Source organism: Euleptes europaea, chromosome 13, assembly GCF_029931775.1.
Source record: "Euleptes europaea isolate rEulEur1 chromosome 13, rEulEur1.hap1, whole genome shotgun sequence".
Classification (NCBI taxonomy): Eukaryota; Metazoa; Chordata; class Lepidosauria; order Squamata; family Sphaerodactylidae; genus Euleptes; species Euleptes europaea.
The window spans coordinates 49364877-49377544 of NC_079324.1; the positions used below are offsets into that span (position 1 = coordinate 49364877).

Consider the following 12668-nt stretch of genomic DNA (forward strand, 5'->3'; position numbering starts at 1 on the left):
TTACAGAAAAATACTGGGGGAGGAGGAACAATATCTCACTTGCCAGCGGTGGCCAAGGGATGCATGTGAGTTCTGTCCTCATACTACTAGGGAATATTCTCAGCAGGTCAGGGCTCAGAATTGGAAAGGTTTTGGGGGGAGAGATAGGCTTGGAGATGCACCCTCTGCAACTCCCTGCCCCAAAGGCCCCTTTCCCCTGCTACAAGTTTGAAAAAAAATACAAGTAACAGCTGGGACAAGGGCCTACCATTCATTACTGCCAGGAAACCTAGGCGGTAGCTGCTTGTTCTCTGTTTCCCGTGCGCATCGGGCATAGGGGCATGCCAACAGCTGCTCTCTGTGGCACTGAACCCAGACCTATCTTTGATTTCTGAGGGAAACGGAGTACAAAAAAATAATCCAAAAGTGGCCTGTAATTCTGCATTGCTACTTGCTGTGTCCCTGGTGCCTTGGAAGCTCCGGTGACATCGGAGGATTAATGGTGCACCTGCTTATCTATTCAAAAGAATGAAGGTTTTTTGGAAAGAAATCTCTATGTAATATCTCTGGGAAGAAGCCTTCTGGACAGCAATTGTAAGCTTCCTCCCTGAGCAAAAATGATAATACTGGAACTATCCAAGGTATGGACATGGGCCTTGCGCGTCACCATTTTAACGACAGACTACTAAATTCGCTTGCAACATGAGGGAAAAATAAAGGTCATTATTTAAAGAAATTATGGACTGCCTTTCTGTCACAATGGGGAATCTGAGGCAATTGACAATGTAAAATTATATCAGCAATTAAACAGTGCAGCAATGAAGCACCGCCAGCGTATCAATAAAAGACCGGAGGCACAGAGGAAAAGCACCCCAGGGGTGGTGCGTTAGACCCGGCTTCACAACGCCACAGAACATCCAGGCACTAAAAATCAGCAGTTAAAGGTAACGGCCAGTTCTGCGAGTCATACATATTTTTACTAACTGGTGTTTGAGCCACTGAAATGATTCACCACCACAAAGCATTTGAGGAACTTGTGCATGCGACACTTTAACGGTAATAGGGGGAAAAATAAGAGCTATTTTTTAAACATAGTTCTCAGAAAATATTTTTTTAAGAGTTGAAGGTGGTTTAGTCTACTACTTTTCCTGCCCTGTTTTTCTGAGTTTTGAACATAAAATCTTATATGCAGAGCTGGGCAGCACTGCCTCTCATTGCTTGCAGATTCTCCAAAAATAAATGAATGAACTAGATGTGATGGTGGAAAATCTGTAAATGTATCTCCTGCAGGTGAAGTGTAAACAGAAGCCATCGTAAGAACACTGCATAACTGGGAGCAAGGCTGTAGCATAGGGGACGAAGGATAACCATTACCACCCTGATTACTTTCCCCTAAACGTAATTCTCTCCCAGTGGATCACAGGCAGGATGCTGCTGCTTGTTTGTGGGCTTCCCAGAGGCACCTGTTTGGCCGCTGTGTGAACAGACTGCTGGACTTGATGGGCCTTGGTCTGATCCAGCATAGCTTTTCTTATGTCCTTATGCTGTAAGTCCTGTGATGGTCATTTATTTCTCCTGTGAGGCAAAGAGCAGCTGTGGAGAGGCAACTGAGGTTAGGAGTGTGGCACGGGGAGAGATGTTTTCTCCCTTCCTGCCATACCAGGACACTTGAGTCCTCCCCCAAACTACTGTTTATTTAGTAATAAATCCATCCATGGATCATTTGGCGTCAAATCTAGTTTGGTCCAGAAGGCTCCAACGATGAAGGGGGAAGAGGTGGTCAATGGTCAGAAACCTGAGTTCAGATCAACTGTATAAATGCTTGAGTGCAATAACACACAAGTAGGACTGCCACAAAATGGAAGAAATCCTAATCAAATCAACCATGTCTGCATACAATAAAACAACACTTAGGGGGGTAACACTTTCGTCACTTTTAGATGATGCATGCCTATGTCATGCAGATGGCTTCTTAGAAGAGGCACTCCTGTGTGAGACAAGGGGGAATGCCTATTCTTATATTCTTATTCTTACCCACCCTGAGCCCAGCCTTGGCTGGGAAAGAGGGCGGGATATAAATCCAAAGAATAAATAAATAAATATGGAACCTGACACCCCCAATATATTTGATCGTCATAGCCCTGTGTGTAAGAATTTGTTGGCAAGACTCAGAAAAATGGGGCAGGAAAAGTAGCAGATTGTGCGCTGGGCCCTCTGCTTTCATGAATATCAGCAGGAGACTGTATAAAAATAGGAAGCCATCTTAAGTGATCATGGATCGTACAAACAAAATGTAAACCTACACCTTTGGGTCCTATGGACACTGTAGCATAATTTGCAACTAATGCCTAGGATACACATTCAGGGGACTGAGGTGGTGGTGAGGGGGGAAGAGTCAAAAAGTGGTAGGATGAATTGTACCATGTTAGGCTGCTGCTGGGGGGAAATAGTTTTGTTTTTAATGCTCCATTGTGTAAAATGCTCCCTGTAACAAGAAGAAGCCAGGAAGGAAGGCAGCAGGACATAGCCTGATCTCGTTAGATCTTGGAAGCTGAGCAGGATCAGCCCTGGTTAGTATTTGGATGGGAGACCACCAAGGAATACCAGGGTTGCTATGCAGAGGCAGGCACAGGCAACCCACCTCTATAAGTCTCTTGCCTTGAAAACCCCATAAGGGGTCACCATAAGTTGGCTGCGACTTGATGGCATCTTGGCCATCTTCTGGGCATGGAGTAGGGGTCACTGGGGTGTGATTCTATTATTCTATGAACAGGAGGGGCATGGGCTAAGCTATTTTATTTATTTAGTCCTACTGATTGCAACCTGTCTACCTGATAGTTAGCTTTTTTACTTGCAAGGAGTCTATTTTTATGTAAAGGAGCATTCAAAAAAGGCACTTCAGACATGCAGTTTGCCACTTTAAGACTCTACCACCTTGTTCAGCTGCACACGTAGGCCAATTTTCAGTCCTGAAAATAAACCATGCAACACATGTGTCATCTGGATGGGATGCTTCATCCAGAGCACCAGGAACAAATCACAAATGCACAAATTCACATCAGTGTCACAGCGATGCCACATTGAAAGTGCTGCAATCAAATGCAACAGCATGAACTTTTTGGAACAGGGTGCCATCTGTCAACAGGACTTGGACATAAAATACGTCACCATTGGAGAGCAAAGCAAAACTTGCGGGCGTTCATGTGAGCGCACGCACACCAGCGACGATAAGAACTGGACAGATATATGTGAATTTCTGATCTGGGCCTGTTATTCATAACAGGCAAAGTTCATCTACAACCTGGCTGTGCCCTTGTCTTGGCAGAGGAAGAGAAGTTGTAGCGTTTTCTCCAACTGCCAGCTGGCTTGCAAAATTCAGAATGAACAGTTCAAAGGAAGAGAATACTCTCTCCCCACCTGCAAAAAGAGGTGACTGAACAATGGACAGTTCACCAGTTCAGAAAACTGTAACTCTGGGTTGCTTTCCAGACTCGCTTTCCAATTCAAGGCTTGGCATTATCTTGTCAGCAACCAATTTGGATCTTAAAAAGATTCAGATCCAGCAGCGAGGACCATTGTGGATGGTGATAATAGATGCCTGCCTTCCAAAAGCAGCTGATTCTTTGATCACTGAACTTTTGGCAGAAATGGAGACATTGACCCTGTTATTCTGGGCCAGACTCCATCTTGAGTAATTGCCTTAAAAATCCCCACTGCAATTACGGTTGGAGGGGTTGTTCTTTACTCACTGCCCTAAAATAAACAGTTGCAGTAATATTGTAGCAGGGCACAGCCAGGTTCCAGCAGAGGGTCATTTGACTCACATTTGCATGTATAAGAATAAATTCAACCATCGTAACAAAGGCACAGCATGACAACGTGATGAAAGCAAGAAGGTACAAGCAGGTACAAAGAACTTCTATCATTTAGTTTTAAAAAGCTGTATTTTTTTTGTCTTGGCTGTAGCTGACTAGTAGGCTCAGTGGGTTTATAGCAGCTTTATTTTTTAAATCCCACTGTGGTCCAGTCTTTAACATCCTCCTTTGGTCTTCCATCCTGCAGGTACTGCTACTGAAGATAAAAGAAGAGGTTTGAGGCTCAGAAAAAGACCAATTAGATTTATTCCCCTACTATAATCACTGACATGAAGAGAAGGATTTGTTCTATAGCAGTGTTTCTCAACATTTTTTGCTCCATTCCCCACTTTCACCATTGTTCAGAATATAATTACCCCCCTCCCAAGTTAGTCTAACTCAAAAAAACAAACTAGTTTTACAGATTGTACATAATCTACAGGACATCACACTTTGCTGAACAGTGGTCCCAATTCCCCCCTGGAACCCTAAATCCCCCCCGGGCGTAATCCCCCCCTTGTTGAAAACCCATGTTCTATAGCAGTGATGGCGAACCTTTTAGAGACTGAGTGCCCAAACTGCAACCCCAAACCCTCTTATATATCGCAAAGTGCCAACACGGCAATTTAACCTGAAGAATCCCCCTGAAGGAACCATGCAAAATAACAGTGGCGGGTTAGCTATGCACATGCTAATGGTTATGCAAACAGGAACAAAGGAGCAGGCGAGTGGGAGGGGTGGAATTTCTCCTTTTGCTTCGAGACCGTGAATAGGCAGTTTTAAATTCGCATTTTAAAAAAGAGCTTTTAGTGAACATCAAAACTGACCATGCATAAATGGCCAGGGTATCTGTTGTGGGGAGGGGAAGGTGATTGAAAGCCGGTTTGATTCTTCCTTAAGTGGTAGAGAAAGTCGGCATATAAAAACCAACTCTTCTTCAAAGTGAAACTTGATATTTGTAACTGAACCATCAGGGAAAGAGGTAAATGATTGGGGGAGAGACACCTGGCAACCCTAAGGCAAATATATGAAGCAAAACCTGCTCTATATTCAGAGGGTTCCGTCTGAAAAAAAACTCTGCAAGGGGGCTTATTGTTGAGTTCTGAGGATCTGGATGGGGAAAATGTGCATCTGAATGGCAAATCCAATGCAAAACCTCCCATTCATAAATGGCCAATAACCCCCCATGCAGAGTTTTGAATCAAACATTGCTTTCCCCACCCCCCACCCCGAGCCCCGACCTCCTCCTCGCCGCCCGCCTTGGCGCTGCCGGCCCTCGAGCGCGCATTCAAAACCCGGCCGCGCTGTGAGGGGAGGGGGAGGGTGGCGCTTTACCTCACACACCATCTCTCTTGTGTGTGTGTGTGGGGGGGGAATAAACCAGAAATGGGGCGGTGAGGAGAGGCTTCGTGGTCGACCTTTGGTGGGGGTGGAGCCTCCTCTGCCGGCACGCGGGTAAGTGGCTCGGGACGGGACCGAAAGTCCAGGCGGGCGAGGCAGCGACGGATGGAAGCGGTGGAGAGAGAGCCAGCCCGCTTCCCGAGGGACGGGGCGAGGAACCGGCAAGCCAGCAGCCAGGAAAAGACGGAGCGCAGAGACGCGGCGGCGCGCTGCCGCACCCCAGCTGCAGCCCCGCCGCCCGGTCGCGCCTGCGCCAGTCAGAGGACTTGGCTGGGGGCGTGGGGAGGAGGGCAGGATGTTTCAGCCCTCCCTCTAGTCCCGCCCCCAAGACCTTATTAGGGCTGAAACATCCTGCCCTCCTCCCCACGCCCCCAGCCAAGTCCTCTGACTGGCGCAGGCGCGACCGGGCGGCGGGGCTACAGCTGGGGTGCGGCAGCGCGCCGCCGCGTCTCTGCGCTCCGTCTTTTCCTGGCTGCTGGCTTGCCGGTTCCTCGCCCCGTCCCTCGGGAAGCGGGCTGGCTCTCTCTCCACCGCTTCCATCCGTCGCTGCCTCGCCCGCCTGGACTTTCGGTCCCGTCCCGAGCCACTTACCCGCGTGCCGGCAGAGAGGGCTACGCGTGCCAGGTCGGGCACGCGTGCCATAGGTTCGCCAACACGGTTCTATAGGGTAGATTACGTTTTGAAAACATTCTAATATTTCAGTTTCATTTTTCCTTTGTGAAAATCAGTTTCTTGTTCCTCAAGCTGAATGTCCCCAGCTAATATTAATGCATCTTCAACATCTCTCTCTCTCTATCTAGGGGTGACCCTGTGTGGCTTCCAAGACTGGAAAAAATCAAGCTAGCCTGGGCTATCCATGCCAGGGCAATGCAAGAATAGGAATAAGCAATCCAAACAAGGCCAACCAATGACACTAAAAAGAAAATGGCCACATCAGCTTATTCCTACAACTTGGTCACTGGCAAAAGGCCGATTAGCAGCAATTCACATGGTACAAGATTATCTGTACATTATCTGGTTAGCTTTATTATTTCTGAACATCATTACATGTTATCCGCTGCACGGTTTTGTTCAAACAACAAGCCATATTGTTTGGCCAACTCATGAGTATTAAGTAACAGAACAGCCAGATAAATCGGAGTGAGTACAACTTACAATGAGATGCGGTTATCACCAGAAGCCAATGGGCATTATGAGAAGACAAGAGTCTCTGGAAAAGACCGTCATGCTAGGAAAAGTTGAGGGCAGCAGGAAAAGAGGAAGACCCAACAAGAGATGGATTGACTCAATCAAGGAAGCCACCTGAGCAAGGTTGTCAAACAGAGGACATATTCGAAGACTTTGATTCATAGGGTTGCCATGAGTTAGAAGCTACTTGATGGCACTTAATAAACACAAGTACGTATGTGGCTGACCCAAGGTCATCCAGCAGCTTCCGTGGCAGGGTTGTGATTTGAACCTGGGTCTCACATGAACACATGAGGCTGCCTTATACTGAATCAGACCCTTGGTCCATCAAAGTCAGTGTGGTCTACTCAGACCGGCCGTGGCTCTCCAGGGTCTCAGGCAGGGGTCTTTCACATCACCTACCTGCCTAGTCCCTTTAACTGGAGATGCCGGAGATTGAACCTGGAACCTTCTGCATGCCAAGCAGATGCTCTACCACTGAGCCATGGCCCTACAATCACCTTCCCTTCCCCGCAACAGACAACCCCCAAGGCAGGCAGGGCCGAGAGAGCTGTGACCAGCCCAAGGTCACCCAGCTGGCCCCATGTGTAGGAGCGGGGAAACAAATCCAGTTCACCAGACCAGCCTCCGCCGCTGATGTGGAGGAGCGGGGAATCAAACACCAGATCAGAGCCCACCGCTCCAAACCACCGCTCCTAACCACCACACCATGCCGGCTCCAAGCAGGAAGGCTGCAGGGAGGGCATGATCCCCTCCCCCTCCTCTAACAGGCAAGCAAGAGCTGACTGGCAAGGGAACAGTTAAGGGGGGCGGGATTGCCTGTGCAACATGTGATCCAGCTGACAGGTCTGGGCAAAGCCCCAGAAGCATCCCGGATGTTGGGATCTCCCAGATCCCAGTCCAATATTCTAACCACAACACACGACCTCTCTTTGACACAAAGTCTCAGACTCTATCCTTGCGACTGCCGCTTAAAGCCACTGCCAGCCAGAGTACACAGCACTGAGCAAGAAGGGTCAAGACAGAAAGGAGATGAACATTTTATTTGTTTAGAAGTACATTTTTTAATCTGGCCCTTCCTCCGAGGCGCTCAGGATGGCCCACCTGCTTCACCTCCTTCTCCCCTTTATCCTCATAACAACCCTATGAGGTAGGTTAGGCTAACAGAAAACAACAGGCCTGACATCGCCCAGTAAGTTTAATGGGAAACGGGGATTTTAATCCGGGTTGCCCTGGCGCCACACTCCAACCACTACCCGCCCCAAGTTCCTTGAAGGAAGAATGTTTTTTAATGCATTAAATAACTAAAATAAGATCTTTGGGCCTGAGAGATGCGAGGAAATCTTGGATGCACCCAAGTGGCTCTGGGCAGTCCCACCGTACTAGACTCCAGCTGATGCTCTCTGCTCATGATCAGGGGTACCACCCCCAGTAAGCTTCCATTGCAGAGTTGGGATTTGAACCTGGGTCTCCCAGATCCTAGTCCAATATTCTAACCACCATACACGACCTCTCTTTGACCACAAAATCTCAGACCCTGTCCTTGCAACTGCCACTTAAAGCTACTGTCAGCCGGAGTACTGCTCTCTGCTCATGCTCAGGGGTACCACCTCCACTGCAGAGTTGGGATTTGAACCTGGGTCTCCCAGATCCTAGTCCAATATTCTCACCACCATACATTGGGTTTCCAGCTCTGGGTTGGGAAATACCTGGAGATTTGTGATGTGGAGCCTGAGGAGGGTGGGGTTTGGGGGGGGGGGTCTAGGGACTTCAATGCCATTGAGTCCAAATGGTTTAATATCTAGAATAACCGTTTGTGCTTGGATTTGAATTGTGCATTCTGTGGATTGGATTTGAATTGTGCATTAGGATATAGAATCTGTGGATTGACATATACTGCACCTCCACTGAGGATACTACAGTTCAAGTGGCAATCTACGTGTGGACATTAAACCACTCTGCTGAGAATATCTGATTTTTGTGACCGGTATACAGTGGACTTGTTATGTAATTTATGTACAGTTATTGGATCCTTTCTGTATTTTGGTTGTATTTGTCATAACATTACTTTGTTATGCAAAAATCATTATAGATTTTTTTGCATACTTTTGGTGTAATTTTTGTAAGCGTGGTATACGTTTTCCTATACCACCTGGAGGTTGGCAACCTTAGTCATACACGACCTCTCTTTGACCACAAAGTCTCAGACCCTGTCCTTGCAAATGCCACTTAAAGCCAAGACAGCTGCAGTACTGCTCTGGGCTCATGCTCAGGGCCACCACCCCCAGCAGGGTTCCATTGCAGAGTTGGGATTTGAACCTGGGTCTCCCAGATCCTACTCCAATATTCTAAACACCATACATAGGCATGCAACTCCAGGTTGGGAAATACCTGGAGATTTATTATATTTACGTAGGAGCTTGGTCTCCCAATAATTGAACGGTGTGCTGATGAAGCCGCCAACGCGGCTGTGAAAACGTTAAGTTAATCCGGACTGCGTTTCAATCCGATTTCGACCAATTCTACCGTCTTCTCCATGAATTTCCACGTATGAAGTCGTTTGGGACTCATAATTACGTTTAAGAAGGCGTTATTGAAGACTCCTTAGGAGCTACGTATATGTGTTTCTCTTTGTACATATAGTAATGTCTGTTGTTCTGTTTCACTTTTGCACGTTTTGTCATTTCCACTAAATTGTGTTTGCATTCTATGAGTTGTTTTTGGTACTCATTTTTTCTCCAATTCCCCTTAGTACCAAGTGCCTTTTTTCTCCAGCACCACCTGGAGGTTGGCAACCCTACCTGGAGATCAGCTGTAGTAGCGGGAGACCTCCAGCCACCACCTGGAGGGTCAATAAACACGATGTGTACTGATAAAAGGTATGCAATCCTAAAGGAAATAATACTCAGTACACAACCACTGTTAATTACAAATATTCTACTGTAATTATGATATGAACATCAATGTGTATACAAGTTACCAACTTTTCACATTCAATTAACCTAACTTTGGTTATAAGTTCAGTTCACGGTGATCCTGAAATCAGAAAACACTGTTGGTAATAAGCGGAGCGTTCCGGAGAGATGGTCTATATATGTTTTCAAGCAAAATTAGCCCTGTTGTGATGAAAGGATGCACACAGAGTTGCGATCAGCTGGTTGGTGCTGGCCAATCACGTAGCTGGAATCCCGCCTGCTGGATCGGCTAGTTAGCCTGAATCTCCTATCTGCTGTATCAGCTAGCGTGGACTTATAAATGACTGGAGACCTCCAGCCACCACCTGGAGGTTGGCAACCCTAACCATACACAACCTCTCTTTTTTTATAACGTTTTTGTTGTTTTTTATATTACAGTAGTTTCCATCATTCACTAAGATAATTATATGATATAAACAATATTTCTGTATTCTATATAACTAATTAATTCATATATTTACGTTGACTTCCCCTCTCTCCTCCTCTATCTTTTGATAACTTTATTGTCACCTTTGCATTTAATTTCTTTTTTATAACATTTTATAACGTTTTTGTTGTTTTTTATATTACAGTAGTTTCCATCATTCATTAAGATAATTATATGATATAAACAATATTTCTGTATCCTATATAACTAATTAATTGATATATTTACGCTGACTTCCCCTCTCTCCTCCTCTATCTTTTGATAACTTTATTGCCACCTTTGCATTTAATTTCTTTTTTATAACATTTTTGTTGTTTTTTATATTACAGTAGTTTCCATCATTCATTAAGATAATTATATGATATAAACAATATTTCTGTATCCTATATAACTAATTAATTCATATATTTACGTTGACTTCCCCTCTCTCCTCCTCTATCTTTTGATAACTTTATTGCCACCTTTGCATTTAATTTCTTTTTTATAACATTTTTGTTGTTTTTTAGATTACAGTAGTTTCTATCATTCATTAAGATAATTATATGATATAAACAATATTTCTGTATCCTATATAACTAATTAATTCATATATTTACGTTGACTTCCCCTCTCTCCTCCTCTATCTTTTGATAACTTTATTGCCACCTTCGCATTTAATTGCTAATTCAAATACACGACCTCTCTTTGACCACCAAGTCTCAGACCCCGTCCTTGCAAATGCCACTGCCGGCCGGAGTCGCGCTCAATGCGCATGCGCGGGGGGCCTCCCCTCTCGCCCTCGGCCCCGCCCAGAGGCGCCGCGCCGCAGCCCCCCCCCCGCCGCCGCAGGCCCCGCCCCTCAAGCCCCCCCTCCCCCACCTGAGTCGGAACTGCTCCCGCCAGACCTTCCCGCGGGGCTGGCAGGCGTCCCTGAGGCGGCGGCAGGTGGCGGCCAGGCGGCCCACGTCGGCGGCGCTCAGCGCCCCGCAGCAGGCGATGAGCTCCAGCAGCTCCCCCGGCAGCGCCGTCAGGCTCAGCGGGGCCGGGCCGGGCCGCTCTGCCTCCAGGCCGGCCTCCCGCGGCGGGCCCGGCGACGGCGCCGCCATCTTGGCTGTTGCCCTGAGTGACCTCTCAGGGAGCGTCTCCCAAAAGGCAGCGCGCGGCGGCGGCGGTGGCGGCGGCGGCTTCGTCAGGGAGCGTCTGCAAAAGGCCTTTCCCTCTGAGAGGCGCACAACGCGACGCCAAAGGCAGATGACGGTCGGGCAAGGGGGAAAAGGGCTGCAAATCCCAGCTGGGGCTGTGGGAGCTCAGGGGGCTGGTTTTTTTTTTTTGGGGGGGGGGTGTCCTGAGTTCAGCTCTACCCATAAATCCTCTACATGTTCTTGCCCCCATTCATTCTCGGTCTGACCTACCTCGTAGGGTTGCTGCGGTGGGGGTGCAGGGGAGGAAAGAGGCCACTTGATCCATGTAAGCCACCCTGAGCTCATAAGAACATAAAAAAGGCCATGCTGGGTCAGACCTAGGTCCATCAAGTCCAGCAGTCTGTTCACACAGCGGCCAACCAGGTGCCTCCAGGAAGCCCCCAAACAAGACGGCTGCAGCAGCAGCATCCTGCTTGTGTTCCACAGCACCCAAGCTCCTTGAATGAAGTGCCACATAAGAAAGTGTGTAAAGCAGGAGGATGAGCTGTGGCTCGGTGGTAGAGCATCTGCTTGGCATGCAGCAGGTCCCAGGTTCAATCCCCGGCATCTCCAGTTAAAGGGACGAGGCGAGTAGGCGATGTGAAAGACATCAGCCTGTGACCTTGGACAGTTGCTGCCAGTCTGAGTAGACAATACTGACTTTTGGACAAGGGTCTGATTCAGTATAAGGCAGCTTCATGTGTTCAAAGTGCTGTCAAGTCACAGACGACTTATGGTGGCCCCTTATGAGGTTCTCAAGGCAAGAGACTTAACAGAGGTGGTTTGCCGTTGCCTTTCTCTGCATAGCAACCCTTGGATTCCTTGGTGGTCTCCCATCCAAATACTAACCAGGGCTGGCCCTGCTTAGCTTTCAAGATCTGATGAGATCGGGCTATACCATGCTGCCTTCCTCACATAAGAATAGAAATAAATAAACTAGGTTGTCACTTTTGCATGAACCAATAGATATCACATCCTGGTTTGGGGGAAGATAGGCAAATTCAGGAGGAAAAACTAGCACCAGTACTTCAATAGAGCCTCCATGGTCAAAAGCATTTTTGTTGTTGCATTTGCTGTAGGCCTACATACATGACTTTAAAAAGCATCCTTGCAATAGCTTGCGAGGTAAGTTCGACTGAGGGACAACAACTGGGGCAAAGGCACCTAGTGAATTTCATGGCTGAATGGAGATTAGGGCCTAGGAAATCCCAATAGCATTCTGACACCTTAACTACATAACCACCCTATAAAGTTGCCAACCTCCAGGTAGGGCCCAAAGATCTCCCAGAATTACAACTCCTCTCCAGACTGCAGAGATGAGTTCCCCTGTGGAAAAAAAAAGGCTACTTTGGAGGGGGTCTCGGGCTTGTGATCTTCCCTGAGATTTAACCCACCCAGAGGAAATGCAAGCTTGAAGATGACAATTCTGGTAACTCGCGCAAAATAATGTCAACAAAACCTTTCGCGAGCAGAGGACCAGACTAAGGTTGTTACCGCACTAGGTATTCCCAGCGATGTATCAAGAGTTTGGAAATGTTATAGAAAACATCGCTTTTAAAAGGGTTTTTGTATGCCACGGCTAAAAAATGGTTGGAAGACGTCTTCACAGCTAAAGGGGCCAAACAAAGTGCGAACAGTATTTTTTATAACAGTTTCAAACTCTTAATACATCGGTGGGAAAACA

The 12668-nt window shown here is 47.2% G+C and overlaps 1 protein-coding gene across 1 annotated transcript in view; it reads right to left on the reverse strand.

Annotated features, from left to right (window-relative positions):
- FBXO21 (F-box protein 21) overlaps positions 1 to 10909 on the reverse strand; it is a 33281-nt gene extending 22372 nt beyond the window's left edge. The window contains exon 1 of the mRNA XM_056859485.1: positions 10683 to 10909. Coding sequence (XP_056715463.1) covers positions 10683 to 10909 — 227 coding nt within the window. The remainder of the gene's footprint in view (positions 1 to 10682) is intronic.
- Positions 10910 to 12668: the final 1759 nt, after the last annotated feature.